Genomic DNA, 26,094 nt, shown 5'->3' on the forward strand with positions numbered 1-26,094 from the left:
GCATTCAAGAACAGTACACGGTTCATATTATGCAAAAGCCGGTGCGGTCCTCTCAAGATGCATCCCAGGTTTAAACCCCGTGTGAAAAGGCAGCACCAATAGATTTCACATATTATTATTTTACTGGCACCAATGTAATTATCGATTCAAGCCTGAAGGGTAGGCGTTTTTTGCTGTGTTGAATTGTCAACCTTTGCTGACCTTGAACAAAGCTCAATTTTATTTGTTGAACCTGCCTTCCTGAGCCATAGAGGGCGACGTACACAAAATCGTCTCTGTAAAAGTGCCTCGAGATTGTATTTTATGGTTAGCGATGTGTCATCACAATACAGTCAGTCATTGGTCATCACCAAAACACTTGAAGTAAAGGGTTGAAACGGTGCAAATATTAACGAAATCCACTGACAGCAACACCTTGTACATGTATTTGTTTACTAACATTCATGGAAACGATACATATTTCAACGCAAAGGATCCCTGAGGAGTCTTGTCTTCTTGATTAGCGCTAACTTCATCATACTGCAACGTTGTTGTTTCCCCGTTGGACTGCAGCTGCCAGCTAACGGTAGCTTAGCTGGCTAATTCCCTGTATCCCCTCTGCCTCGTCGGGACGGGGTCGAAATGTCCTGCTGCCTGCTCGAGTTCTGCCGGGTCCAAGAACTCAAAGCAGTCCGGGAGTTCTTGTTCCAGAACCAGCAAAACAACCCTTCTTTGGGGGACAAGAAAACAGGTAAGTTAACTAGCTAACGCTCAGCTCTGGGCGAGCTAAATTGCTGGTTATGACCAACTTGTTTGATTGCTTTGAAAAAAGAGACGAGGTATACAAACAGCAAAATTTGCTATAGACTTGTATAAAGTGTGTGTGTGTGTGTAAAAAAAAATTGCGAACAAAAATGGTTCACAAATTGCACAACTTGTTGTTGACAATCCAGTTGACTGTCATTTGTCCTATGGGCTACGTCATTTGTCCTATGGGCTACGTCATTTGTCCTATGGGCTACGTCATTTGTCCTATGGGCTACGTCATTTGTCATCTCATGCCTGCAGAATCTGACAACTCTCTCTGACAACTCAAGTTGCACATTTTGTTCCAGTGATCTAAGTGCTACAAATACCAGGGAGTGTAAAGAATGCACCTATTCCTATGTCTCTTTAAATCTTTGACCTGTCACATCATGAATAATAGAATTCGAGATTATAGCAGTTGATGAGCGCAAGGTGTAGTGCAGGTGAGACCTGGAGAGCTGCATTACCAGCTGGAGGCAGATGAAGATGGAAAGAGGGAGGGAGGAGGGGGGATTTGCCCTTTGTCATATGAGTCATCCTACAGGAGGGCGCTTGAACAGATTACCGCATGATGCTGGACAAAGGAAGACACACACTCACACACATAAGCATACATACACATACTCAAAGCCCTGAGCCATTGTACATGGATGTTGCAGTCAGACTATGTCAACAGGAGTCCCACTGTCAATGCGAGTTCTGTTAATCTCTTTCCTTCCCCCACTTACTGATATTTATAGCATCTCCAACTTCATCCCTTCTCTCTTTGGGTCGGGGGAGGTCTCTTGTACTTGATGCTCAGCTTTCTCTCTGCCTTCTTTGTTAGTTTGCCCCTGCCAGTCCAAAGATGTGTGTACAAGTGTGTATCATGCATCACCTAATTTTAATAAATGTTTAGCTTTATAGCCTAACTATTATTATAATAATAATAATAATAATATATGCCATTTAGCAGACACTTTTATCCAAAGCGACTTAGTCATACATTTTACTTATGGGTGGTCCCAGGAATCAAACCCACTGCCCTGGCATTAAAAGCACCATGCTCTACCAGCTGAGTTACAAACATTTTAACTGACAATTGACTCTGGATTGCACCACCTAATAGTTGTGATTGATCTCTCTCGCTCAGAGAATGAGCTGGCCTGGGACGACTCAGACTGGGGGTCATGGGATAACCCTGAGGCCAAAGAAGATGGCAGTGGCACCACCACGGTCAGTTTGTCTGTCTCTTACACTATTTATATTCTTTAACTGAAGACTAGCCTAAATCAGACAGCACCCTTCCATAGCCCTCTGTGATCTATAAGGTTTGGTCCTGTTTTTGTGTTCCTTAGGGGGTGGAGGAGGACAGTGCTGCAGGGAGTGCCCCCTGGCTGCAGGACTGTGTGGTTTCTCTGTCTCCCTGCTCAGACCTGATGGTCGTTGCCAAAGACCACAAGGCTGTGTTTCTCTCAGGTATGTGTCCCAAAACACAGACACGCATGTTAATGTACACACACATGCTCTCTACCCTACCCTTATTAAAGCTACATGAAACAAAGTCAATGTCCTCAAATACATAAACATCTCCCCAATGACACATACACTGCTGTTGGCGGGGTGTGTGTTGACATTGTCTCCTCTTTCTTGCAGCGAAGTGGCGGACAGATGATGGCGGCCGAGAGGAGATGACCCTGGCTGTGTCCTGGAGTGGAACTCTCAGCACAGAGGAGGGGTGAGAGAACGGGAGGAGGAGGGAATGAGAGAACGGGGGGAGGAGGGGTTGGAGAGAACAGAAGGAGGAGTGGGGAGAGAACAGGGGGGGAGAGAACGGAGGAGGAGTGGGAAGAGAACGGAGGAGGAGTGGGAAGAGAACGGGAGGAGGAGGGGGGAGAACAGAGGGAGGAAAGGGGGAGAACAGAGGGAGGAAAGGGGAGAACAGAGGGAGGAGGGGGAGAACAGAGGGAGGAGAACAGAGGGAGGAGGGGGAGAACAGGGGGAGGAAAGGGGGAACAGAGGGGGAGAACAGAGGGAGGAGGGGGAGGAAAGGGGGAGAACAGAGGGGGAGAACAGAGGGAGGAAAGGGGGAGAACAGAGGGAGGAAAGGGGGAGAACAGAGGGAGGAGAACAGGGGGAGAGAACAGGGGGAAGAGAACGGAGGAGGAGTGGGAAGAGAACGGAGGAGGAGTGGGAAGAGAACGGAGGAGGAGGGGGAGAACAGAGGGAGGAGGGGGAGAACAGAGGGAGGAGGGGGAGAACAGAGGGAGGAGGGGGGAACAGAGGGAGGAGAACAGGGGGAGAGAACAGGGGGGGAAGAGAACGGAGGAGGAGTGGGAAGAGAACGGAGGAGGAGTGGGAAGAGAACGGAGGAGGAGGGGGAGAACAGAGGGAGGAGGGGGAGAACAGAGGGAGGAGGGGGAACAGAGGGAGGAGGGGGAGAACAGAGGGGGAGAACAGAGGGGGAGAACAGAGGGAGGAGGGGGAGAACAGAGGGAGGAGGGGGAGAGAACGGAGGAGGAGGGGAAGAGAACGGGGGAGGAGGGGGGAAGAGAACGGGGAGGAGGAGGGGGGAAGAGAACGGGGGAGGAGGAGGGGGGAAGAGAACGGGGAGGAGGGGGGAAGAGAACGGAGGAGGGAGGGGGGGGAAGAGAACGGAGGAGGGAGGGGGGAAGAGAACGGAGGAGGGAGGGGGGGAAGAGAACGGAGGGGGAGGGGGAAGAGAACGGAGGAGGAGGGGGAAGAGAACGGAGGTGGAGGGGGAAGAGAACGGAGGTGGAGGGGGGAAGAGAACGGAGGTGGAGGGGGAAGAGAACGGAGGTGGAGGGGGAAGAGAACGGAGGTAGAGGGGGGAAGAGAACGAAGGGGTGGAGGGGGAGAGAACGGAGGTGGAGGGGGAACGGAGGTGGAGGGGGGTAGAGAACGGAGGTGGAGGGGGAAAGAGAACGGAGGAGGAGGGGGAAAGAGAACGGAGGAGGAGGGGGGGAAGAGAACGGAGGAGGAGAGAACGGAGGAGGAGAGAACGGAGGGGGAGAGAACGGAGGAGGAGCGGGAAGAGAACGGAGGAGGAGGGGGAAGAGAACGGAGGGGAGGGGGAGAGAACGGAGGAGAGGGGGGAGAGAACGGAGGAGAGGGGGGAAAGAGAACGGAGGAGAGGGGGAAGAGAACGGAGGAGGAGGGGGGGAAGAGAACGGAGGAGGAGGGGGAAGAGAACGGAGGAGGAGGGGGGAAGAGAACGGAGGAGGAGGAGGGGGAAGAGAACGGAGGAGGAGGGGGGAGAAGAGAACGGAGGAGGAGGGGGAAGAGAACGGAGGAGGAGGGGGGAAGAGAACGGAGGAGGGGGAAGAGAACGGAGGAGGAGGGGGAAGTGAACGGAGGAGGAGGGGGGAAGTGAACGGAGGAGGAGGGGGAGAGAACGGAGGAGGAGGGGGGGGAAGAGAACGGAGGAGGAGGGGGGAGGAGAACGGAGGAGGAGGGGGAAGAGAACGGAGGAGGAGGAGGGGGGAAGAGAACGGAGGAGGGGGAGAGAACGGAGGAGGGGGAGAGAACGGAGGAGGGGGAAGAGAACGGAGGAGGAGGGGGCGAAGAGAACGGAGGAGGAGGGGGAAGAGAACAGAGGAGGAGGGGGAAGAGAACGGAGTTTGAGGGGGAAGAGAACGGAGGAGGAGGGGGAAGAGAACGGAGGAGGAGGGGGAAGAGAACGGAGGAGGAGGAGCGGGAAGAGAACGGAGGAGGAGGGGGAAGAGAACGGAGGAGGAGGGGGGGAAGAGAACGGAGGAGGAGCGGGAAGAGAACGGAGGAGGAGGGGGGGAAGAGAATGGAGGGAAAGAAACATAAGGGTGGATGAATGAGAGAGGAGGTTAGACTGAGAGAATGTGAGGAAAGGAAAGGACACAGAAAGAATTCAAGATTAGATTCCAGATTCAATTAAATTCAATTGACTTTATTGACACGGCAAGTTCATTATTACTTACATTGTAAAAGTATACATATCGACTGTGTGTGTGTGCGTGCCTGCCTCTTTACAGGGAGAGTGTGAGCAGTGTCATCTGTATACCTCTGGCCAGCCAGAAAAGGTAAGCCATCTAGTATGTCCGACACTGTCTGTGTGTGTGTCCATCCTCCATGTATGATCACTTGTGTGTACATATCAATGTGTATGTAGGTTTGTGTTCTAATGATAAGTATTAACTCTGTCTGTCTGTCTGTGTGTGTGTGTGTGTTCAGGAGTTCCACAGGTCGGCCAGACTGGACTTGTATTGTAGTGGGCTTCTCATCTGGTTATGTTCGCTTCTACACAGAGGTGCAGTACAGCAGTATTGACTTGTTACCTGGAAGTCTGGCTGGTGTGTTAATGTTATTCTAACAGTGGTGTTTTGTGTGTTTTTGTCAGAGTGGGGTCCTACTCCTAGCCCAGCTGTTGAATGAGGATCCTGTCCTGAGGCTCAAGTGTCGCACCTACGAGATCCCCCGCCACCCTGGTGTCACCGAGCAGGTACGGCTGTAGCACACACCAAAACACTGATAGCTGTCTGGGCCTGGGTATCAAGGTTCTTTTCATGACACTTTATTTATGAATTTCTCGCTCTCTCACTCTCACTCTCTCTCTCTCTCTCTCTCTCTCTCTCTCTCTCTCTCTCTCTCTCTCTCTCTCTCTCTTAGCATGAGGAGCTGAGCATTCTTTACCCAGCAGCCCTGGTCACTATTGATGGCTTCAGTCTCTTTCAGTCTCTACGCGCCTGCAGAAACCAGGTGGCTCGAGGTACTGCTCTGTGTGTGTGTTTTGTGTCTGTCGAGGTACTGCTCTGTGTGTGTGTTTTGTGTCTGTCGAGGTACTGCTCCGTGTGTGTGTTTTGTGTCTGTCGAGGTACTGCTCCGTGTGTGTGTTTTGTGTCTGTCGAGGTACTGCTCCGTGTGTGTGTTTTGTGTCTGTCGAGGTACTGCTCTGTGTGTGTGTGTGTGTTTTGTGTCTGTCGAGGTACTGCTCTGTGTGTGTGTGTTTTGTGTCTGTCGAGGTACTGCTCTGTGTGTGTGTGTTTTGTGTCTGTCGAGGTACTGCTCTGTGTGTGTGTGTGTGTGTGTTTTGTGTCTGTCGTGGTACTGCTCTGTGTGTGTGTGTTTTGTGTCTGTCGAGGTACTGCTCTGTGTGTGTGTGTTTTGTGTCTGTCGAGGTACTGCTCTGTGTGTGTGTGTGTGTGTGTGTGTGTGTGTGTGTGTGTGTTTTGTGTCTGTCGAGGTACTGCTCTGTGTGTGTGTGTGTTTTGTGTCTGTCGAGGTACTGCTCTGTGTGTGTGTGTGTGTTTTGTGTCTGTCGAGGTACTGCTCTGTGTGTGTGTTTTGTCTGTCGAGGTACTGCTCTGTGTGTGTTTTGTGTCTGTCGAGGTACTGCTCTGTGTGTGTGTGTGTTTTGTGTCTGTCGAGGTACTGCTCCGTGTGTGTGTGTTTTGTGTCTGTCGTGGTACTGCTCTGTGTGTGTGTGTTTTGTGTCTGTCGAGGTACTGCTCTGTGTGTGTGTGTGTGTGTGTGTTTTGTGTCTGTCGAGGTACTGCTCTGTATGTGTGTGTGTGTTTTGTGTCTGTCGAGGTACTGCTCCGTGTGTGTGTGTTTTGTGTCTGTCGTGGTACTGCTCTGTGTGTGTGTGTTTTGTGTCTGTCGTGGTACTGCTCTGTGTGTGTGTGTTTTGTGTCTGTCGAGGTACTGCTCTGTGTGTGTGTGTGTTTTGTGTCTGTCGAGGTACTGCTCTGTGTGTGTGTGTTTTGTGTCTGTCGAGGTACTGCTCTGTGTGTGTGTGTTTTGTGTCTGTTGAGGTACTGCTCTGTGTGTGTGTGTGTTTTGTGTCTGTCGAGGTACTGCTCTGTGTGTGTGTGTGTGTGTGTGTGTGTGTGTGTCGAGGTACTGTAGTAGCAGTAGAGGTACAGTGCTGTCAAAAAGGTTTTTCCCCTTTTTGACAGCAAATTAGAAATAATTTTCTCGATTAAAGAAAAAAAATATTTGATACTGAATGTTGTCAGATCTTCAACCATAACCTAATATTAGATAAAGGGAACCTGAGTTTACAAATAATAACAAAAATTGATACTTATTTTATTTACTTAATTAACATGAAACACCCAATTCCCCTGTGAAGAAGTCATTGCCCCCTTACACTCAATAACTGGTTGTGCCACCTTGATCTGCAACGAATGCAGCCAAGTGCTTCCTGTAGTTGTTGATCAGTCTCTCACATTGCTGTGGATTAATTTTCTGCCCGTTTAAAGTCCTGCCACAACATCTCAATTGGGATTAGGTCTGGACTAGAGGTCGACCGATTAATCGGACTGACCAATTAATTAGGGCCGATTTCATGTGTTCATAACCATCTGAAATCTGTATTTTTGGGCGCCGATTTAAAAAAAAAAATATATATATATATATATTTTTTTATACCTTTATTTAACTAAGCAGGTCAGTTGAGAACCTTACAGTTCACTAGTCCAACGCTTTAACCACCTGTCTCTCATTGCACTCCATGAGGAGCCTGCCTGTTACATGAATGCAGTAGAAGCCAAGGTATGTTGCTAGCTAGCATTAAACATATCTTATAAAAAACAATCAATCAATCATAATCACTAGTTATAACTACACATAGTTGATGATATTACTCATTTATCTAGCGTGTCCTACGTTGCATAGAATCGATGCAACACTGGGGGATGATTTAACAAAAGCGCATTTGCGAAGCAAGCACAATCATTGGACGACTGTACCTAACCATAAACACCAATGCCTTTCTTAAAATCAATACACAGAAGTATATATTTTTTTAACCTGCATATTTAGCTAAAAGAAATCCAGGTTAGCAGGCAATATTAACCAGGTGAAATTGTGTCACTTCTCTTGCGTTCATTGCACGCAGAGTCAGGGTATATGCAACAGTTTGGGCTGCCTGGCTCATTGCGAACAAATTTGCCAGAATTTTACGTAATTATGACATAACATTGAAGGTTGTGCAATGTAACAAGAATATTTAGACTTAGGGATGCCACCCGTTAGATAAAATACCGAACTGTCCCGTATTTCACTGAAATAATAAACATTTTGTTTTCAAAATTACAGTTTCTGGATTTGACCACATTAATGACCAAATGCTCATATTTCTGTGTGTTATGTTATAATTAAGTCTATGATTGATAGAGCAGTCTGACTGAGCGATGGTAGGCACCAGCAGGCTCGTAAGCATTCATTCAAAAAGCACTTTAGTGCGTTTTGCCAGCAGCTCTTCGCAAGCACAGCGCTGTTTATGACTTCAAGCCTATCAGCCTAATGGCTGGTGTAACCAATGTGAAATGGCTAGCTAGTTAGCGGGGTGCGCGCTAATAGCGTTTCAAACGTCACTCAGTCTGAGACTTGGAGTGGTTGTTCCCCTTGCTCTGCAAGAGTTTGCGGCTTTTGTGGAGCGATGGGTAACGCTGCTTGGAGTGTGGCTGTTGTCGATGTGTTCCTGGTTCGAGCCCAGGTAGGGGCGAGGAGAGGGACGGAAGCTATACTGTTACACTAGCAATACTATAGTGCCTATAAGAACATCCAATAGTCAAAGGAATATGAAATACAAATGGTATAGAGAGAAATAGTCCTATAAATAAAATATTAACTACAACCTAAAACCTCTTACCTTGGAATATTGAAGTCTCATATTAAAAGGAACCACCAACTTTCATATGTTCTCATGTTCTGAGCAAGGAACTCAAACATTAGCTTTTTTACATGGCACATATTGCACTTTTACTTCTCCAACACTTTGTTTTAGCATTTTTTAAACCAAATTGAACATGTTTCATTATTTATTTGAGGCTAAATCGATGTTTATTGATGTATTATAAGTTAAAATAAGTGTTCATTCAGTATTATTGTAATTGTCATTATTACAATAATTTTTTTAATTAAATCGTCCGATTAATCGGTATCTGCTTTTTTTGGTCCTCCAATAATCGGTATCGGTGTTGAAAAATCATAACCGGTCGACCTCTAGTCTGGACTTTGACTAAGCCATTTCAAAACTTTTTATTATTGAAAACCCACATATGTCACTTGAGTTAAAGCAGTTCTGCATGGAAGACTGGGCCAAAATTCCTTCACAGTGAGGTGAGAGACTGATCAACAACTATAGGGACCGTTTGGTTGTCTTTGCAGCTTAAGGTGGCACAAACAGTTATTGAGTGTAAGGCAATTACACACAGGGGCATTGTGTGTTGCATAACTTTGTTTATAAAATATGTATGTCATTGTTGTGTTATTTGTACACTCAGGTTCCCTTTATCTAAAATTAGGTTTTGGTTAAAGATCTGATAACATTCAGTATAAAAAAATGCAACCGTAGAGAAAATTAGCAAGGGGGAAATACTTTTTCACAGCGCTGTAGGTTAGTGTTTGTAGTTGTAAAACTAGTTGCAGTACCATAGTAATTGTGCTATAAAGGTTACATGATGTTTAATAGAACCATGTTCTCTATTTGCTGGCTGGGTTGACAGAGTTCGCCAGAAAGGATGCAGGTACTGACACACGCACAAAAGCGAGTATTTGACACTTAGGGTAGTACATGTAGTATTTTTGGGCGTATATTTTGTGTATTGTGGCTTGAGGTGATTTAGTCATTCCACACCATTTACTCAACTCTTTCCTTCATCTCCTCTTTCTCTGGCAACCCTCACTTCCTTAACCTCTTTCTCCAAACCCCTTCTCTTACTCATTATTCCTAACTTTCTGTGTCTTTACCTCTCTCTCTCCCTTCTCGCCCCCTCAGCAGCGGCAGCAGGCAGTGAGGTGGTCCATCCTCCTCCTCTGGCCTATAAGAAGTGGGGTCTACAGGATATGGACACCATCGTAGACCACAGCAGTGTGGGTGAGAGAGTCGAGGAGGGAGGGTCAGATGGGTGGAGGGGCACAGGGAGTGGATGGGGGGGGCTGGAGGGAGAGGGGCAGGAGGACAGATGCATGGTGAGCAGAAGTTGGAGAAGATCATGGATTCTGGTTGACAGACAGTGAAAGTGTAGCTATGTTCTCCATTTTAACAGTACTCTCTCTCTCCGCCCCTCCCTCCCTTGTCAGGTATAATGACGCTGTGTGTGTTTGACCAGATGAAGAATGCGTCTATCCTGGGGGGTTTCCATGCCTCTGTGAAGGGCAGCCCCCCCGCCATGAGTCAGTACATAACTGTGGGGGGAGGACCCTACACAGGCTTCTACTATGCCATTGAGGTGTGTGTTTGTCCATCTTTTTCTTCACCTCATGCCTGTCTATTTATCTCCTTGGGAGATTGGTAGTTACTCTTGAAGAAGTAAGCACAGTCGGCATTAGTTCAGACCAGTAGCAGTGATTTTTGACATTTCTATTCCCTCTGGAGCAGAGATGGGCAATAATTTTGGTTCGTGGGCCACATCAGGATTTCTAAATTCAGAGGAGGGACGCTATTTTGAAAAAGGGCAGTTATTTGAACATTTTATAAAGGTCCATTATAATTTCGACATACTTTCTATCTAGCCTGTAGTGTTATTTTAACCTCACCCCCCACCCCCCAAAAATTGTTTTTACTCAAATCTCCCGCCGACTGGGTTGCCTTATTTTTCCCACCCCTGCTGTAAACAGAGCGGAGATTTCTACCAAATCAGCACGAAAATGTCCAGTCATAAAATATTGTTTTTATCTCTCTCCAGGGTAGCTCCCAGCCTCTCCTCTCCCATGTGGCTCTGGCTGTGGCGAGCAAACTCACATCGGCCTTGTTCAGCGCCGCCAGGTGCGTGTGTGTTTTTCTTGGTGATTGTATGTATAAGTCTTTTCCCGGTTGTCAGTATCTTGGCCTCCTGCTCCCTTTAATCATGGTGAGTATTCCCTGTGGTGCTGTGTGTGGATGTGTTGATACGGCTGGGGCCTTCACTGAGCCATGCTACCTCTGATACAGCCACACAGGACACAAAGCAGCAACATCAATACACTGATGTATAGCCTCTCTTCCCTGACAACTAATGAATTATAACTCTGTATGTCCTCTCCCTCTTCTCCCTCTGTCTGTCTTCTGCATGGCTTCTTTCTTTCTGCACCCTTTCTCTTTCCTTCTCTCTGTCTCTCCTATCTGGCCTTTCTTTCGCACTGATCTCTTTCGCTCTCTCATCAGTGGTTGGCTGGGCTGGAAGAAACAGAGTGAGGAGGAGCCAACTCAGAAACAGAAGCCCAAGGTGGAGCCGGCCACACCCATGGCAGTCAGGTGACCAACACCATCCCTTTTGTCAGAAGAACTAGGGAACTGTTTGTGCTGCACATGCAATCTACGCAGTCAAATTGCCAAGTTATCTTTTTATTACTTTAACATTAATCAATTAGCCTTTAAAAAAAAAAATTACATTTCTCACTTAACTGATTGCCTAGCCCAAACTCCTTCCTCCCTCTCGTGTCCCGCCCTCAGGTTCGGTCTCCCAGACTCGCGGCGCCACGGGGAGTTCATCTGTCTGTCCCCCTGTAACACTCTGGCTGGGGTCACGGACGACTTCGGCAGGGTCACGCTGCTTGACGTGGGGAGAGGCATAGCTATCCGCATGTGGAAGGGTGAAAGAGAATTCTCCCTTCAACACTCAACAGTAGGGCCGGAACGATATCAGTATCATTAGTATCGTGGCAAGAAAACAAAATATGAAAACAGGCCTAATGTTGGAAACAAACATCATTATGTCATCCAGAGTCACATTAATTTATTTCCAAGCTATAGTACACAATATTCAACATATAGCAGGTTTTTAAAGGACCAAAGAGTTTGGTCTGCTTCTTGTTTTCATTTTTTCCATGGAAAAAATATTGCAATACTGGTATCATCACAGCCCAACTCATCAGCAAATGAATGATCTGGTTTAGTATAAAGACAGCTAATGTTGAGTAGGGTCTAGTGTTTGACTTGGAAAAAGGCCCTACTTATTTATCTAGTTATGATAACCTACTTCTGTGTTTTCCCAGGATACCGGGATGCCCAGCTGGGTTGGGTACAGGTGTCTGAGGGGCGGGGTGAGCGCGAGTCCTCACCCTCTGCGCCCCTCCTTCGGCGCCACGCCCAGTTCCTGGTCATCTATGCACCCAGGAGAGGCATCCTGGAGGTGTGGGGCACACAGCAGGGGCCCAGAGTAGGAGCCTTCACTGTAGGGAAACACTGCAGGTACACACACACACACAGTTCTAATCGTATGTTTCCAAAGCATTTGAACTACTTTAACCAGTAACCATTTCCTTCTCTCCTATATGTGTATGTGTCAGGTTGCTGTATGCAGGCTACCGGCTGATGGGGGTGAACAGTGTGACTAGTCAGGGCTGGCTGCTCCACACACAGCAGGTGTGTCTGTTTGACCCTGCTACTGGAGCGCTACGCACTGTCACTGTCCCCTTCCATCTGGCCCTCAGGTGACTTTTCACACTAACACACACTTTGTAGTACAGTTGGGACATCTTGGGAAGATCAGGAGTACAATTCTTATATTGTGAAAGATTCCACATATATAGTGCATTCGAAAAGTATTCAGACTCCTTGACTTTTACCACATTTTGTTACATTACAACCCTATTCTAAAATGAATAAAACCGTTTTTTAAATTTTAGCAAATTTATTACAAATAAAAAGCTGAAATATCACATTTACATAAGTATTCAGACCCTTTACTCTGCTTTGTTGAAGCACCTTTGGCAGCGATTACAGACACGTTTTTTGGGGGTATGATGCTACAAGCTTAGCACACCTGTATTTGGGGAGTTTCTCTCATTCTTCTCTGCATATCTTCTCAAGCTCTGTCAGGTTGGATTGGGAGCGTTGCTGCACAGCTATTTTCAGGTCTCTCCAGAGATGTTCGATCGGGTTCCTGCCCGGGCTCTGGCTGGGCCACTCACGGACATTCAGAGACCTGTCCCGAAGCCTCTCCTGCATTGTCTTGGCTGTGTGCTTAGGGTCGTTGTCCTGTTGGAAGGTGAACATTTGCCCAGTATGAGGTCCTCAGCACTCTGGAGCAGGTTTTCATCAAGGATCTCTCTGTACTTTGCTCCGTTCATCTTTGCCTCGATCCCGACTAGTCTCCCAGTCCCTGTCACTGAAAAACCTCCCCACAGCATAATGCTGCCACCACCATGCTTCACAGTAGGGATGGTGCCAGGTTTTCTCCAGATGTAACACTTGGCATTCAGGCCAAAGAGTTCAATCTTGGTTTCATCAGACCAGAGAACCTTGTTTCTCATGGTCTGAGAGTCCTTTAAGTGCCTTTTGGCAATTCCATACGGGCTGTCATGTGCCTTTCACTGAGGAGTGATTTCCGTCTGGCCATTCTACCATAAAGGCCTGATTAGTGGAGTACTGCAGAGATGGTTGTCCTTCTGGAAGGTTCTCACACCTCCACAGATCAACTCTGGAGCTGTGTCAGAGGGACCTTTCTTGGTCACCGCCCTGACCAAGGCCCTTCTCCACCGATTGCTCAGTTTGCCCGGGCGGCCAACTCTAAGAAGAGTCTAGGTGTTTCCAAACCTTTTCCATTTAAGAATGATGGAGACCACTTTGTTCTTGGGGACCTTCAATGCTGCAGACATTTTTTTGGTACCCTTCCCCAAATCTGTGCCTCGACACAATCCTGTCTCGGAGCTCTACGGACAATTCCTTTGATCTCATGGCATAGTTTTTGCTCTGACATGCACCGTCAACTGTGGGACCTTTATATAGACAGGTGTGTGCCTTTTCAAATCTTGTTCAATCAATTGAATTTACCCCAGGTGGACTCCAAGTTGTAGAAACATCTGAAAGGATGATCAATGTAAACGGGATGCACCTGAGCTCAATTTTCGAGTCTCACAGCAAAGGGTCTGAATACTTATGTAAATAAGGTATTTCAGTTTTTTTTTTATACATTTGTAAACATTTCTAAAAACCTGTTTTCACTTTGTCATTATGTATAGATTGATAAGGATTTTTATTTATTTAATCAATTTTAGAATAAGGCTGTAACGTAACAAAATGTGGAAAAGGTGAAGGGGTCTGAATACTTTCCGAATGCACCATACACAGCCTGTGTAGTTTTACCAAAGGGACATAATGATTATGTTCTCTATGTCAGTGATAAGAAGAGTGAGAGGGCGAAGGACATGCACCTGCTGAAGAGACTGACCACACTACTGAAGAGCAGAGAGGTGGAACCAGGTACGACAGAGATGGAGGGGGGGAAATTAAAAGATGGGAGGATACCCTTTACGGAAGTATTTGAACAGGGCAAACCAGAAGAGCTCTTTCTTAAATTTGACCTCCTCTCTACAGATATCCTGGAGAGCGAGGCCCAGAGTGTACTGCTGGACATCAAACACCCTGCCGTTAAGAAACAGGTCAATACACACACACACACACACACACACACACACACACACACACACACACACACACACACACACACACACATACACATACACATACACATACATACATAGTGGGGTCAGTACTACTACTTACTGCTCTCTGTCCTTTAGGCCCTGGAGTCTTTGCTCGCCAATAAGAATGCTCCAGTCTCCTGTCTGACTAACATCACCCGAGTCTTACTGGCCAGTCTCAAAGGGCAAGGTACTGTGTATTTCTGGATATGTATTGAGGTTGAATATTATTAAACTGTGTACAAATAGGTGTCTTAATGTCTGTGTGTGTGGGTTAATGCCTGTGTGTGTTGCCCGTGTGCTCTGTCCCTGCAGACCCTGAGGCGGTAGATGAAGGGTTGTTCCAGTTGTGTTCCTCCCAGCTGAAACTGCTGCAGCTATACACAGACATCCAACAGCTCCACTCTACTGGGGAGGCCACCACAGACACACACACTGAACCTGTGAGTACAACAAACACCACTGGTTGTACAGCAGTCTGACACTGAGTTAACTAGCTATCTACATTCAAGGCAGTAAACGGCAGGCCATTGTTGAGTTGTCAGCAACACTCACCAATTTGGAATCTAGAACCACTCTTCTATTTTCTCTTGTTCCACATCTACCTCTTCCTTTTCAGACGGAGGTTGCAGGTATAGCGGAGGAGCTGGCCCGTGTCTCCCCTACCCTGCAGCGCTACGCAGAGCTCACATCCGGCTCTCGCCCCTCCGTCTCTTTCGCCCTGGACTCCCCCGACGCATCACTTCCTGTCCGGAGCTTCCTGTCCCAGATGGAGTGTGAGGGAGAGGAGATCAGAGTGGTGCCAGGGCCCAATGCAGACTGGACACAGCTTGGTAGAATGAAAACGCACACACACACGACACAAAGACAAGCACAGACACACACACTATTACATATAAGTGTATTAGAGGTTAGTTTGTGTGTGTGTGTGTTTTTCCCCTGTAGGGAGCTTTCTGTTCTGGGGCTGTCTGACAGGAGAGAGCCCACTACAGAAAGTCTGTAACACACTGCAGAAGACCGGCATCAGCCCACAGCAACTACTGGTGAGGAGAGGTGGGAGAGAGGGTGAAGAGGTGGTGGAGGAATGAAAGGAAGCCAATTCTAGAAAGGGAGGATTTGGGTATGGGAGCAAGAATGGACTGTTTGAAATAGAATGAAATGTTACTCATCCATCTTGTCTGTCCGTGTGTGTTTTCCCTCAGTCTCTGCTGCTGAGTGTATGGCTGCACAGAGAGAAGGAAGTATTGAAAAAAACAGAGGCCGTCAGACACCTACACACACTGCTCACTGCCCTCAGCTCCATGAAAGGTGTGTGAGCACATCTTATTTCCAATCTGGTCTGTGCTGTGATGGCATTGAGTTAGCTTGTGGTTAGATGGTATGTGGCTAGACTCCCATTGACTTCTGTAGACGGCTGTGTTCCTCCTCTCCCTAGGTGCGGTGGAGGAGTCGTGGGACATGCAGTGTGTCTCCCCCTGGTGGCAGCAGGTGCGGTCTGCGTGTGTCCAGTCCCACAGTTCTGCTGCCGCCCTGTTGGCTGCAATAGTGGCTCACCGCGCTGCTAAAGCTAACATCACCATCCTGGCTGAAACCAAGGTCACACGCCACACACACACACACACACACACACATATAATCACCTGGCTCTGGCAAAGGAGAGGGTGAACACACACACCCTAGCACACACACACACACTGATATGTGTGCTTCGTCACTGACTCTGTGTGTGTGTGTGTGTGTGTGTGTGTGTGTGTGTGTGTGTGTGTGTGTGTGTGTGTGTGTGTGTGTGTGTATCAGTTCCAGTCGGAGTGGGAGGCGGTGTCGTTGGAGCTGGAGCAGTGGGCGGTGTGTGTGAGACAGCTGGAGGATGTGTTGTCCCTGCAGACACTGCTGTGTGTGCCTCCTCCTCAGGGAACACCAGGGAGCGCCACACCACACTGCTCAGTCAAAGCCCTGCTGGAGGGGGGCCGAGGTACTGGATATGTACTATAAGAAATAAAAAGTCCATAATCCCTGAAGGAATCTCAGATCTGAGAGGGTTGGGATTGGTGAGAGTGATACAATACAATCACATATACAGTAGATCAGTGATTACCTACGCTCTCTCTCTCCCCTTTTGTCCTCTCTCAGGTGGTATAGCAGACAGCGTGGCTAAGTGGGTGTTCAGGCAGGACTTGGCCCCTGAGCGGCTGAAGGACATGCTGCAGAGGAGGGGGGAGGCCGAGAGCATGGAACAGCCCTCCCAGCCAGAGCAAGGGAAGGGAGAAAAGAGCCAGGAGGATGCAGCCTTCAACAGGGCAGCAGGTGAGTGTGTACTCCTGTGGTCACTAACCTGATTCCTCCATAGGGAAGTGTATTTGTTGTTGTTATATTAGTGCGTGTTCCTGTGTTCCTCCAGAGCTGCTGGTGTCTGTGTGTCAGCGTTTCCCAGACTCCCTCTCTCCTGACCTGCTGTTTGCCCACTGCTGCTGGGAGTACGTGGTGCAGTGGAACAAAGACCCAGAGGTGGGGCTCCGTACAGTACCGGCACACAGACCTTCACATCCAACACAGTCACATCTATACACACAGACATTCATACATATCTATATACACACTCACATTTATACACACAGACATGCACATACATACACATCTACAGCACCAGTCAAAAGTTAGGACACTTCTTAAACAATGTTTTTTCTTTATTTTGACTATTTTCTACATTGTAGAATAATAGTGAAGATGTCAAAACTATGAAATAACACATATGGAATCATGTAGTAACCAAACAAGTGTTAAACAAATGAAAGTATAGTTTAGATTCTTCAAAGTAGCCACCCTTTGCCTTGATGACAAGTATGCACACTCTTGGCATTCTCTCAACCAGCTTCACCTGGAATGCTTTTCCAACAGTCTTGAAGGAGTTCCCACATATGCTGAGGACTTGTTGGCTGCTTTTCCTTCCCTCCACGGTCCAACTCATCCCAAACCATCTCAAATGAGTTGAGGTCGGGTGATTGTGGGAGTCCAGGTCATCTGATGCCGCACTCTATCACTCTTCTTCTTGGTCAAATAGCCCTGTCACAGCCTGGAGGTGTGTTTTGGGTAATGATAGTCCCACTGAGCGCAAACCAGATGGGATGGCTTATAGCTGCAGAATGCTGTGGTAGCCATGCTGGTTAAGTGTGCCTTCAATTCTAAATAAATCACTGACAGTATCACCAGCAAAGCACCCCCACACCATCACAGCTTCTCCTCCATGCTTCACGGTGGGAACCACACATGCAGAGATCATCCGTTCACCTACTCTGCGTCTCACAAAGACAGAAATCTCAAATTTGGACTCATCAGACCAACGGGCAGACTTTCACCAGTCTAATGTCCATTGCTAGTGTTTCTTGGCCCAAGCAAGTCTTCTTCTTATTGGTGTCCTTTAGTAATGGTTTCTTTGCAGCAATTCGACCATGAAGGCCTGAATCACGCAGTCTCCTCTGAACAGTTGATGTTGAGATGTGTCTGCTGCTTTTATTTTGGCGCAATATGAGGTAGAGAAATGTTAATGAACTTATCTTCTGCAGCAGAGGTAACTCTCGGTCTTCCTTTCCTGTGGTGGTCTTCATGAGAGCCAGTTTCATCATAGCGCTTGGTGGTTTTTGCGACTGCACTTGAGTTCTTGAAATTTTCCGCATTGACTGACCTTCATGTCTTAAAGTAATGATGGACTGTCGTTGAGCTGTGCTTGTCATAATATGGACTTGGTTATTTACCAAATATGGCTATCTTCTGTATACCACCCCTATCTTGTCACAACACAACTGATTTAGCTCAAACACATTAAGGAAAGAAATTCCACAAATGTACTTTTAACAAGGCACACCTGTTAATTGAATTGCATTCCAGGTGACTACCTCATGAAGCTGATAGAGAGAATGCCAAGAGTGTGCAAAGCTGTCATCATTGCAAAGGGTGGATACTGTGAAGAATCTCAAATATAGAATATATTTTGATTAGTTTAAAACGTTTTTGGTTACTACATGATTCCATATGTGTTATTTCATAGTTTTGATGTCTTCACTATTAATCTACAATGTAGTAAATAGTCAAAAATAAAGAAAAGCCCTGGAATTAGTAGGTGTGTCCAAACTTTTGTCTGATACTGTATATACTGACAGTTTGAGGTGTACAATCAAATGTTTTGTTGTCTCTCACTCTGTAGGAGGGGAGATATCTTTGTTGGGCGGTGAAACATCTGAAGCTAGTCTCAAGTCCTCACATCCAGCTGGGTGAGACTATGCTTCACGTTATGCAATATTCACTCAGTGTGTCCCTTCGTTTGTGCTATAAGATGGTTCTCTCTTTCTCCTGCAGGCATCTCTTCAATGATGTGGAACACATTCATTGTTAAATGTTTCTCAGCTGCTGCTTTCCTTATAGAGAAGGTGAGAAGAATATTAGGGATGTGCATCTTTCCCTTTCAACACGATTCGATATCTAGATGCATGGGCTCCGAAACGATACAGGAATGATACATTTTAGTTTGAAAGGAATCAATGTGAATCGGTTCGATACGATGCACTAACATTGGTTTGCATAAACACATAAATTTTCCATTACAAATCAAAATCTGCAGATGGATCTGATGAGCTAGGACTCTGAGCTGTATCTGTCTGAGCTGACTTCTTTCTGTGTGTGTGTGTGTGTGTGTGTGTGTGTGTGTGTGTGTGTGTGTGTGTGTGTGTGTGTGTGTGTGTGTGTGTGTGTGTGTGTGTGTGTGTTATACCATACCTTTCTGAGCTGAATTCTTTCTGTGTGTGTGTGCTATATCTGTATGAGCTGACCTCTCTGTGTGTGTGTATGTGTGTGTGCTTTATCTGCCTGAGCTGACCTCTCTCTCGCTGTGTGTGTGTGTGCTATATCTGTCTGAGCTGACTTCTCGCTCTCTGTGTGTGTGTGTGTGTGTAAATTATGTACATGTACACTGAACAAAACTATAAATGCAAAATGCAACAAAGATTTTAGTGAGTTACAGTTCATATAAAGGAAAATTTAAAAAGTAATTAGGCTCTAATCTATAGATTTCACATGACTGGGAATACAGTTCTGCATCTGTTTGTCACAGATACACTATATGACCAAAAGTACACATGTTTGTCGAACATCTCATTCCAAAATCACAGGCATTAACATGGACTTTCCACTAGATGTTGGAACATTTCTGCGGGAACTTGCTTCCATTCAGCCACAAGAGCATTAGAGGTCGGGCACAGGTCTTGGGCAATTAGGCCTGGCTCGCAGTCAGTGTTTAAATTAATTCCAAAGGTGTTTGATGGGGTTGAGGTCAGGGCTCTGTGCAGGCCAGTCAAGTTCTTCCACACTGATCTCAACAAACATTTCTGTATGGACTTCGCTTTCTGCACGGGGACATTGTCATGCTGAAACAGGAAAGCCCTTCCCCAAACTGTTGCCACAAAGTTGGAAGCACAGAATCGTCTAGAATGCCACTGGAAATAAGGGGCCTAGCCTGAACCATGAAAAATAGTCCCAGACCATTATTCCTCCTCCACTAAAGTTTATAGTTGGCTGTATGCATTGGGGCAGGTAGTGTTTTCCTGGCAGCTGCCAAACCCAGATGCGTCCTTCGGACTGACAGAAATTTGACAAACTGACTTGTTAGAAAGGTGGCATCTTATGACGGTGTGACGTTGAAAGTCACTGAGCTCTTCAGTAAGGCACTTCTATTGCCAATGTTTGTCTATGGATATTGCATGGCTGTGTGCTTGGTTTTATACATCTGTCAGTAATGGGTGTGGCTGAAATAATAGCCGTTCCAATAATTTGAAGAGGTGTTTCACATACTTTTGTATATATAGTGTACCTTTAAAAAAAAAAGTAGGGGCGTGGATCAGAAAACCAGTCAGTACCACCATTTGCCTCATGTGGCACAACACATCTTCACATAGAGTTGATCAGGCTGTTGATTGTGGCCTGTGGAATGTTATCCCACTCCTCTTTTAATGTCTGTGCAAAGTTTCTGAATGTGGTGGGAACTGGAACACGCTGTAGTACATGTCAAATCAGAGCATCTCAAACATGCTCATGTCTGGTGAGTATGCAGGCCATGGAAGAACTGGGACATTTTCAGCTTCCAGGAATTGCGTACAGGTCCTTGCGACATGGGGCCGTGCATTTTCATGCTGAGACGTGATGGCGGCAGATGAATGGCACGACAATGGGCCTCAGAATCTCGTCACGGTATCTCTGTCCATTCACATTGCCATCGATAAAATGCAATTGTGTTCGTTGTCCGTAGCTTATGCCTGCCCATACCACAACTCCACCGCCACCATACACACGGTTTGCCGGGACAGTTGAAACCAGGATTAATCCGTGAAGAGCACACTTTTCAGCATGGGGCCGTGCTGCATTTGTCCACTGAAGTCGGATACGACGCCGAACTGCAGTCAGGTCAAGACCCTGGTGAGGACGCAAGCACGCAGATGAGCTCCCCTGAGACGACTGTTTCTGACAGTTTGTGCCAAAATTATTCGATTAGCTGTCTGGGTGGCTGGTCTCAGACGATCCCGCAGGTGAAGAAGCCGGATGTAGAGGTCCTGGGCTGGCGTGGTTACACGTGGTCTGTGGTTGTGAGCTCAGTTGGACGCAGTACCAAATTGTCTAAAACGACATTGGAGACGGCTTATGGTAGAGAAATTAACATTAACTTCTGGTGGACAGACATTCCTGCAGTCAGCATGCCAATTGCATTGTGTGACATCTGCACATTTTAGAGTGGCCTTTTATTGTCCCCAGCACAAGATGCACCTGTGTAATTATCATGCTGTTTAATCAGCTTCTTGAAATACCACACCTGTCAAGTGGATGGATTATCTTGGCAAAGAGGAAATGCTCACTAACAGGGATGTAAACAAATGTGTGCACAACATTTGAGAGAAATAAGCTTTTTGTGCGTATTAAAAATATCTAGGATATTTTATTTCAGCTCTTGGAACATGGGACCAACACTTTACATGGTGTGTTTATATTTTTGTTCAGTATGTATGGTGTATGTAGGGCTTAGCCACAAGGGAGACTGGGCACCTGCCACCCCACTATCAGATAAAGGGGGAGAGGGGGGGGCAATGTTTGCTTTTTGTTCCCCCCCCCCCACTGTTAAAATGAATATATAGCACAGCTTTTTGGATTTATTTTTTTGCTGAAATCCATACTTTTTCAAACTTTCAACAAAAACAACCACCGACTGTTTGCTCATTGCTGTTGCTCAGATGGCAACTCGTCGCAAATGCGCATGTGCCAATTGAATCTCAACAAGGAAAAAGTTGGTGGTTGTATTTGATTAACATTTATTGAAAATGTATGGATTTCAGCAAACAAAGGCACACAACTACAGAGGACAGACATAGGTAGAAGGTAGGCGTTCGATAATTAAATGCATTTGAAGGATTGACCTTGGGCGAATCGATGGAGGTGGTCCTAGGCTCCACAAACCCAGGTCTCTGCTCCACTGTTTGTGGAGTCATCACAATCTTCCTTCACCATGGAGTGGAGTTTAGTCCACTATATCCAAATGAGAGTTGTCTCCAGCGGTAGCTTAGGCTATTCCAGTAAAATGCCGTTTTCAACAGCACCTTTGATAACAATAACCTTGTAATGACATCGGTTGAACTTGTCACTCAACTAATAAAGCCTAATATTGCGCAAGCCATTTTAAACATTTGAATGCTGAAGGTGACAGGTGGCCGACCTCGCGTTAGGCAATGTGCACTTTGACCTGGCTACTGATATTGATCAATGACTGTCAACACAGTTAAATGCTCCACACTGAAGGAGAGGAAGTAAAGTAATATGAGCCATGTTAGTGAACCGGCGATACGTAACGTTTAAATCACTGGTCCTTCTGTGGCTCAGTTGGTAGAGCATGGCGCTTGTAACGCCAGGGTAGTGGGTTCGATTCCCGGGACCACCCATACGTAGAATGTATGCACACATGACTGTAAGTCGCTTTGGATAAAAGCGTCAGCTAAATGGCATTTATTATTATTATTATTATTATTAAATCGAGTTTCTGACCGTTTCAGTCCCATCTTAAACATTTGAGCCGGGGATCGATGTGTATCTGTGAATCGTTACATCCCTACAGAATATGTTCATCAGAACTCTCACATACAAAACAAACATTCTGTAGGGATGTAACCATTCAAATCAGTCCCCAGTCTTCATAGTGCTCCAATTGATCGTCTGTTTGTGTTTTCTCTCCACAGGTGGGGAAGGCCCCTAAGGACCGCCTGTGTCGACGGGTGAGCAGTCCTGCCCTATTCAGCCTTACAGCTACATACCTCTCTGATTGGGACTTGTTGTGTTTTGGTTGTGAATAGACGTGTAGATAACGTCTGTCTGTGTGTGTATTCAGGATGTGGGAATGGGAGACTGTGCCATGACAACATTCCTGGGCTCCTGTGTTCAGCTGCTACAGATTCTGATGGAGGTACGGATCAAAAAAGATGGATGGATGCATACAGTTGGGCAGATTAAAATGTTTCCCTGCGTTGCAGCACAGGTAAAAAGCATGTGCTGCATGCAAGTGGGTATATGTGCATGTCACCATGCAAGAGAGTTTGTCACAGTGTACCATTACTGCAGCACGGGGATTTAGCAGAATTATTTTTGAACTAAAGCATCTGTAGTTACACAGATAGACTGCGCTTTGGATGGTTTTTAATAGTGATACTGGCAAGTGAGGCTGGTCCTTGGTTACTCTGAACCCCTCTCCCCTCTCTCCTCCAGGCAGACTCGGGGGTAGAAGAGGTGACTCCTCCCGAGCTGTGTGTGGAGGAGGTGTGGGGGGAAGCAGAGGGTCCTGCCTCCCTAGCAGAGCTAGCCCTGGAGCAGAAGGGAGTTCACTACCCCCTTGTACAACACCACTATCTCCTGGCCTCTCTACTCCACACTGCTATGACCTTCAGTCTCAGGGTCAAACCACTCAGCCTGTTCGACAGCAAGGTGAGACAAACACGTAGTGTAAACCAAAGAGTACACACATGCATAACACCTGCAGCAGTGTTTCCCAACCCTCTCCTAAGGGCCATAGTGTAGGTCAGTGTTTCCCACCCCTCTCCTCAGGGCCATAGTGTAGGTCAGTGTTTTCCAACCCTCTCCTCAGGGCCATAGTGTAGGTCAGTGTTTTCCAACCCTCTCCTCAGGCCTCCCCAGATGTTTCACATGTTTGTTTTAACCCTAAACTGGCACACCTGATTCAATTAGTCAACTAATCATCAAGCCTGTGACTAATTGAATCAGGTGTGCCAACACTGAGGGGAAACACTGACCTACACTATACACTGCAAGTCTTTCCTTCCTCCAGGGTAAGAATGCCTTCTTTAGAGAGCTGTCGTCCATCCAGCTGATGCCCAGTGGAGACATGGACCCTGGCCTGGTCTCCCTCAGACAGGAGTTCCTGCTCAGGGTGCTGACAGGATGGGTGACGACCCAGAGGGAGGCGGTGGAGGGCCCTGGGTCTGGGGACAAGACGTGGCCCTCTCTGTGTCTGGACCTGGGACTCCTGCTGCAGGTCAACCCGGACATCCTGCGCAGACATCTGGTGTGTGAGCTGTACAACCAGGGCCTGGACCCCCGGGCAGAGCAGGTAGGTAGTCATAAACCAACAGGTCCCTCAATACACATCTGCTGGTAACTGGATAGAAACTGATACACATAAAACATAAACCCCCCAGTGAGTGTATTGGGTACACCCATCTAGTACCGGGTTGGACTCCCCTATGCCTCCAGAACAGCCCGAATTCTTCAAGGTGTTGGAAATGTTCCACATGGATTTTGGTCCATGCTGACGCGATGGCATCATGCAGTTGCTGCAGATTGGACGTTGGTACATTCATGCTGCGAACAGCCTGTTCCATCTCATCCCAAAGATGCTCTATTGGGTTGAGGTCTGGGGACTGACCAGGCCACTCAACTGAACTAAATGTTCTTCCACTCCTCAATTGTCCAGTGTGGGTGACCGTGTTCTCACTGGAGCCCTCTTGTTTTTCTCTAGTAGGAGTGGAACCCAGGGTGGTCGTCTGCTACAATAGCCCATCCCCGACAAGGATCGACGAGTTGTGCATTTCAGAGATGCCGCTCTGTACTGATGTACTGTACTGTTATTTGCCTGTTAGCTTGCACGGTTCTTGCCGTTCTCCTTCGACCTCTCTCATCAACAAGCTGTTTTCGCCCAAAGGACTGCTGCTGACTGGATGTTATGTCAGTGTCACCATTCTCTGTAAACCTGGGTGGCTGTTTCTGAGATGCTGGATCCGGAGTGCCTAGCATCAATGATCATACCACGCTCAGTCACTTAGGTCACTGGTTTTGCCAATTCTAACAGTCAATAGAACAGTAACCAAATGCAGCGACGTCGGTCTGCTTTATAAAACAAGCCACGGCTACGTGACTCACTGTCTGTAGGAGAGATCCATTTTTGTGAGCGGGTGGTGTACCTAAAACTATCCTGAGTGTACATATTCGTACACTCATGTCACTTGTCATATTTAATAACTTTATACACACAATGAATATGATCACTCACACAAAATATGACATTGAAGCCTGCGGTGTGTGTGTTGTCAGGTGATGTTCGAGGTGGAGGATAAGGACGTGTTGGGTTCCCAGCTGTTGGTTCTAACAGGCCAGAGGCTGAGCTACTCCCTGCTCCACACCCAGACCCAGACCCGGCCCGCCATGGAGCTGCTGGCTCGCCTCCCCCCCACACTCTGCACCTGGCTCAAGGCTATGGTGAGATCAACCTCTGTGTTACCTTATAACATGTTATAACCACTGTAGAACACCAGCCTCCTGAATACACACATGTTATGGCACCTTCATAACACTTAAGGCCATGGTGAGACCAGCTAGTCTTCGACGTCATCCTATAACCACTGAACATCGTTTTGTGTGAGTTACTGATGCTATTCATGTGTATGTGTGTTTTCCCCAGGACCCCAGTGAGCTGGGGTGCCCATCGGTGCCCCTGAGTCAGACCAGCAGGCTGGTGAGCCGCCTCATAGAGATCCTACCTGAGAACCACGGCCAGTACAGCCTGGCACTACACCTACTGGAGGCTGTGGAGGACCTGCAGAGAGAGGACTGAGAAAGGGGGAGTAGAAGACCTGCAGAGAGAGGACAGAGAGGGAGTAGAAGCGAGGGAACAAGATGGCTTCTGTGCATTTTCGGTCTTGCTTTTCTTGCTAGCATCCAATATAGGAGTGAGAGAGTGGTAGTGAACTGGTATATTACCTATCATGTACAGTACAGGAAGCAGAGGTACCCAGTTATGAGGGAGACTTGTGTTCAGTTGAGAAAAAGGTTGAATCTAATTAAGTGTAAATGATAGGAGGGTAGGATGGGTTTTTAATTTAATTCAGTGCTCACTCATCTTACTCCAATTCAAATAAGTAACATTGTATTAGGTTGATCAATGTCCAAGTCTGTATTTCAGAATGGAATATGGGGGGGGGTCTAGATGCAGTTGGATATGTCACTTTGTCTCCCAGCTATACCTAGCAGCCCCAGTACTCTACCTTTTAACATAGTTAAAACCCACTCAAAAGGGGGTTGCAGGGTGTGTGCAGTATGATTGTTCAGTAAGCATCCCTCCCTCAGATTAGTGATGTATGATACAGACATGCTGCTGTACTGTTCTGTAGCTGTAATCTAGACACTGGCTGAGGGACCCCACTGGGGGCAGACAGCAGAATAAAAAAGTGTAATGCTCAGCATGGTTTCTCTCTCTCTGGGCCTGGGGTAAGAACAGTTAACACTGGTCATTTACAAAAATGGTAGCAGTATATGGCTGCATTGAGTAATGGAAACGGTGCTGTTCTGAAAAAAATGGGGAGAGGTTGTGTTGTGGGTTAAATGCATCACTGC

General features: G+C 46.9%; 1 protein-coding gene across 3 annotated transcripts; it reads left to right on the forward strand.

Annotated features, from left to right (window-relative positions):
- The first annotated feature begins 253 nt into the window (after positions 1-253).
- Positions 254-25,940, forward strand: LOC118362148 (rab3 GTPase-activating protein non-catalytic subunit-like). Of its 3 annotated transcripts, none has more exons than XM_052486092.1 (34): positions 254-730; positions 1,919-2,001; positions 2,124-2,244; positions 2,422-2,503; positions 4,794-4,841; positions 4,993-5,068; positions 5,159-5,260; positions 5,428-5,527; positions 9,545-9,643; positions 9,850-9,998; positions 10,455-10,534; positions 10,913-11,002; positions 11,201-11,340; positions 11,743-11,938; positions 12,037-12,180; positions 13,869-13,951; positions 14,066-14,130; positions 14,272-14,362; positions 14,488-14,615; positions 14,792-15,005; positions 15,118-15,215; positions 15,375-15,480; positions 15,608-15,768; positions 15,970-16,144; positions 16,303-16,476; positions 16,571-16,677; positions 18,371-18,437; positions 18,523-18,593; positions 22,434-22,469; positions 22,583-22,729; positions 22,957-23,172; positions 23,534-23,815; positions 24,796-24,960; positions 25,163-25,940. In XM_052486092.1, the coding sequence occupies exons 1-34, from the start codon at positions 622-624 to the stop codon at positions 25,313-25,315; spliced, it is 4,158 nt and encodes a 1,385-aa protein (XP_052342052.1). In that variant the 5' UTR covers positions 254-621; the 3' UTR covers positions 25,316-25,940. The 3 variants fall into 3 exon arrangements, with proteins under 3 accessions (XP_052342052.1, XP_052342054.1, XP_052342053.1); XM_052486094.1 differs by having other exon boundaries at positions 22,583-22,657; XM_052486093.1 differs by having other exon boundaries at positions 9,548-9,643.
- Positions 25,941-26,094: the final 154 nt, after the last annotated feature.

The sequence above is a fragment of the Oncorhynchus keta genome, chromosome 29, assembly GCF_023373465.1.
Source record: "Oncorhynchus keta strain PuntledgeMale-10-30-2019 chromosome 29, Oket_V2, whole genome shotgun sequence".
In the NCBI taxonomy this organism is placed as follows: domain Eukaryota; kingdom Metazoa; phylum Chordata; class Actinopteri; order Salmoniformes; family Salmonidae; genus Oncorhynchus; species Oncorhynchus keta.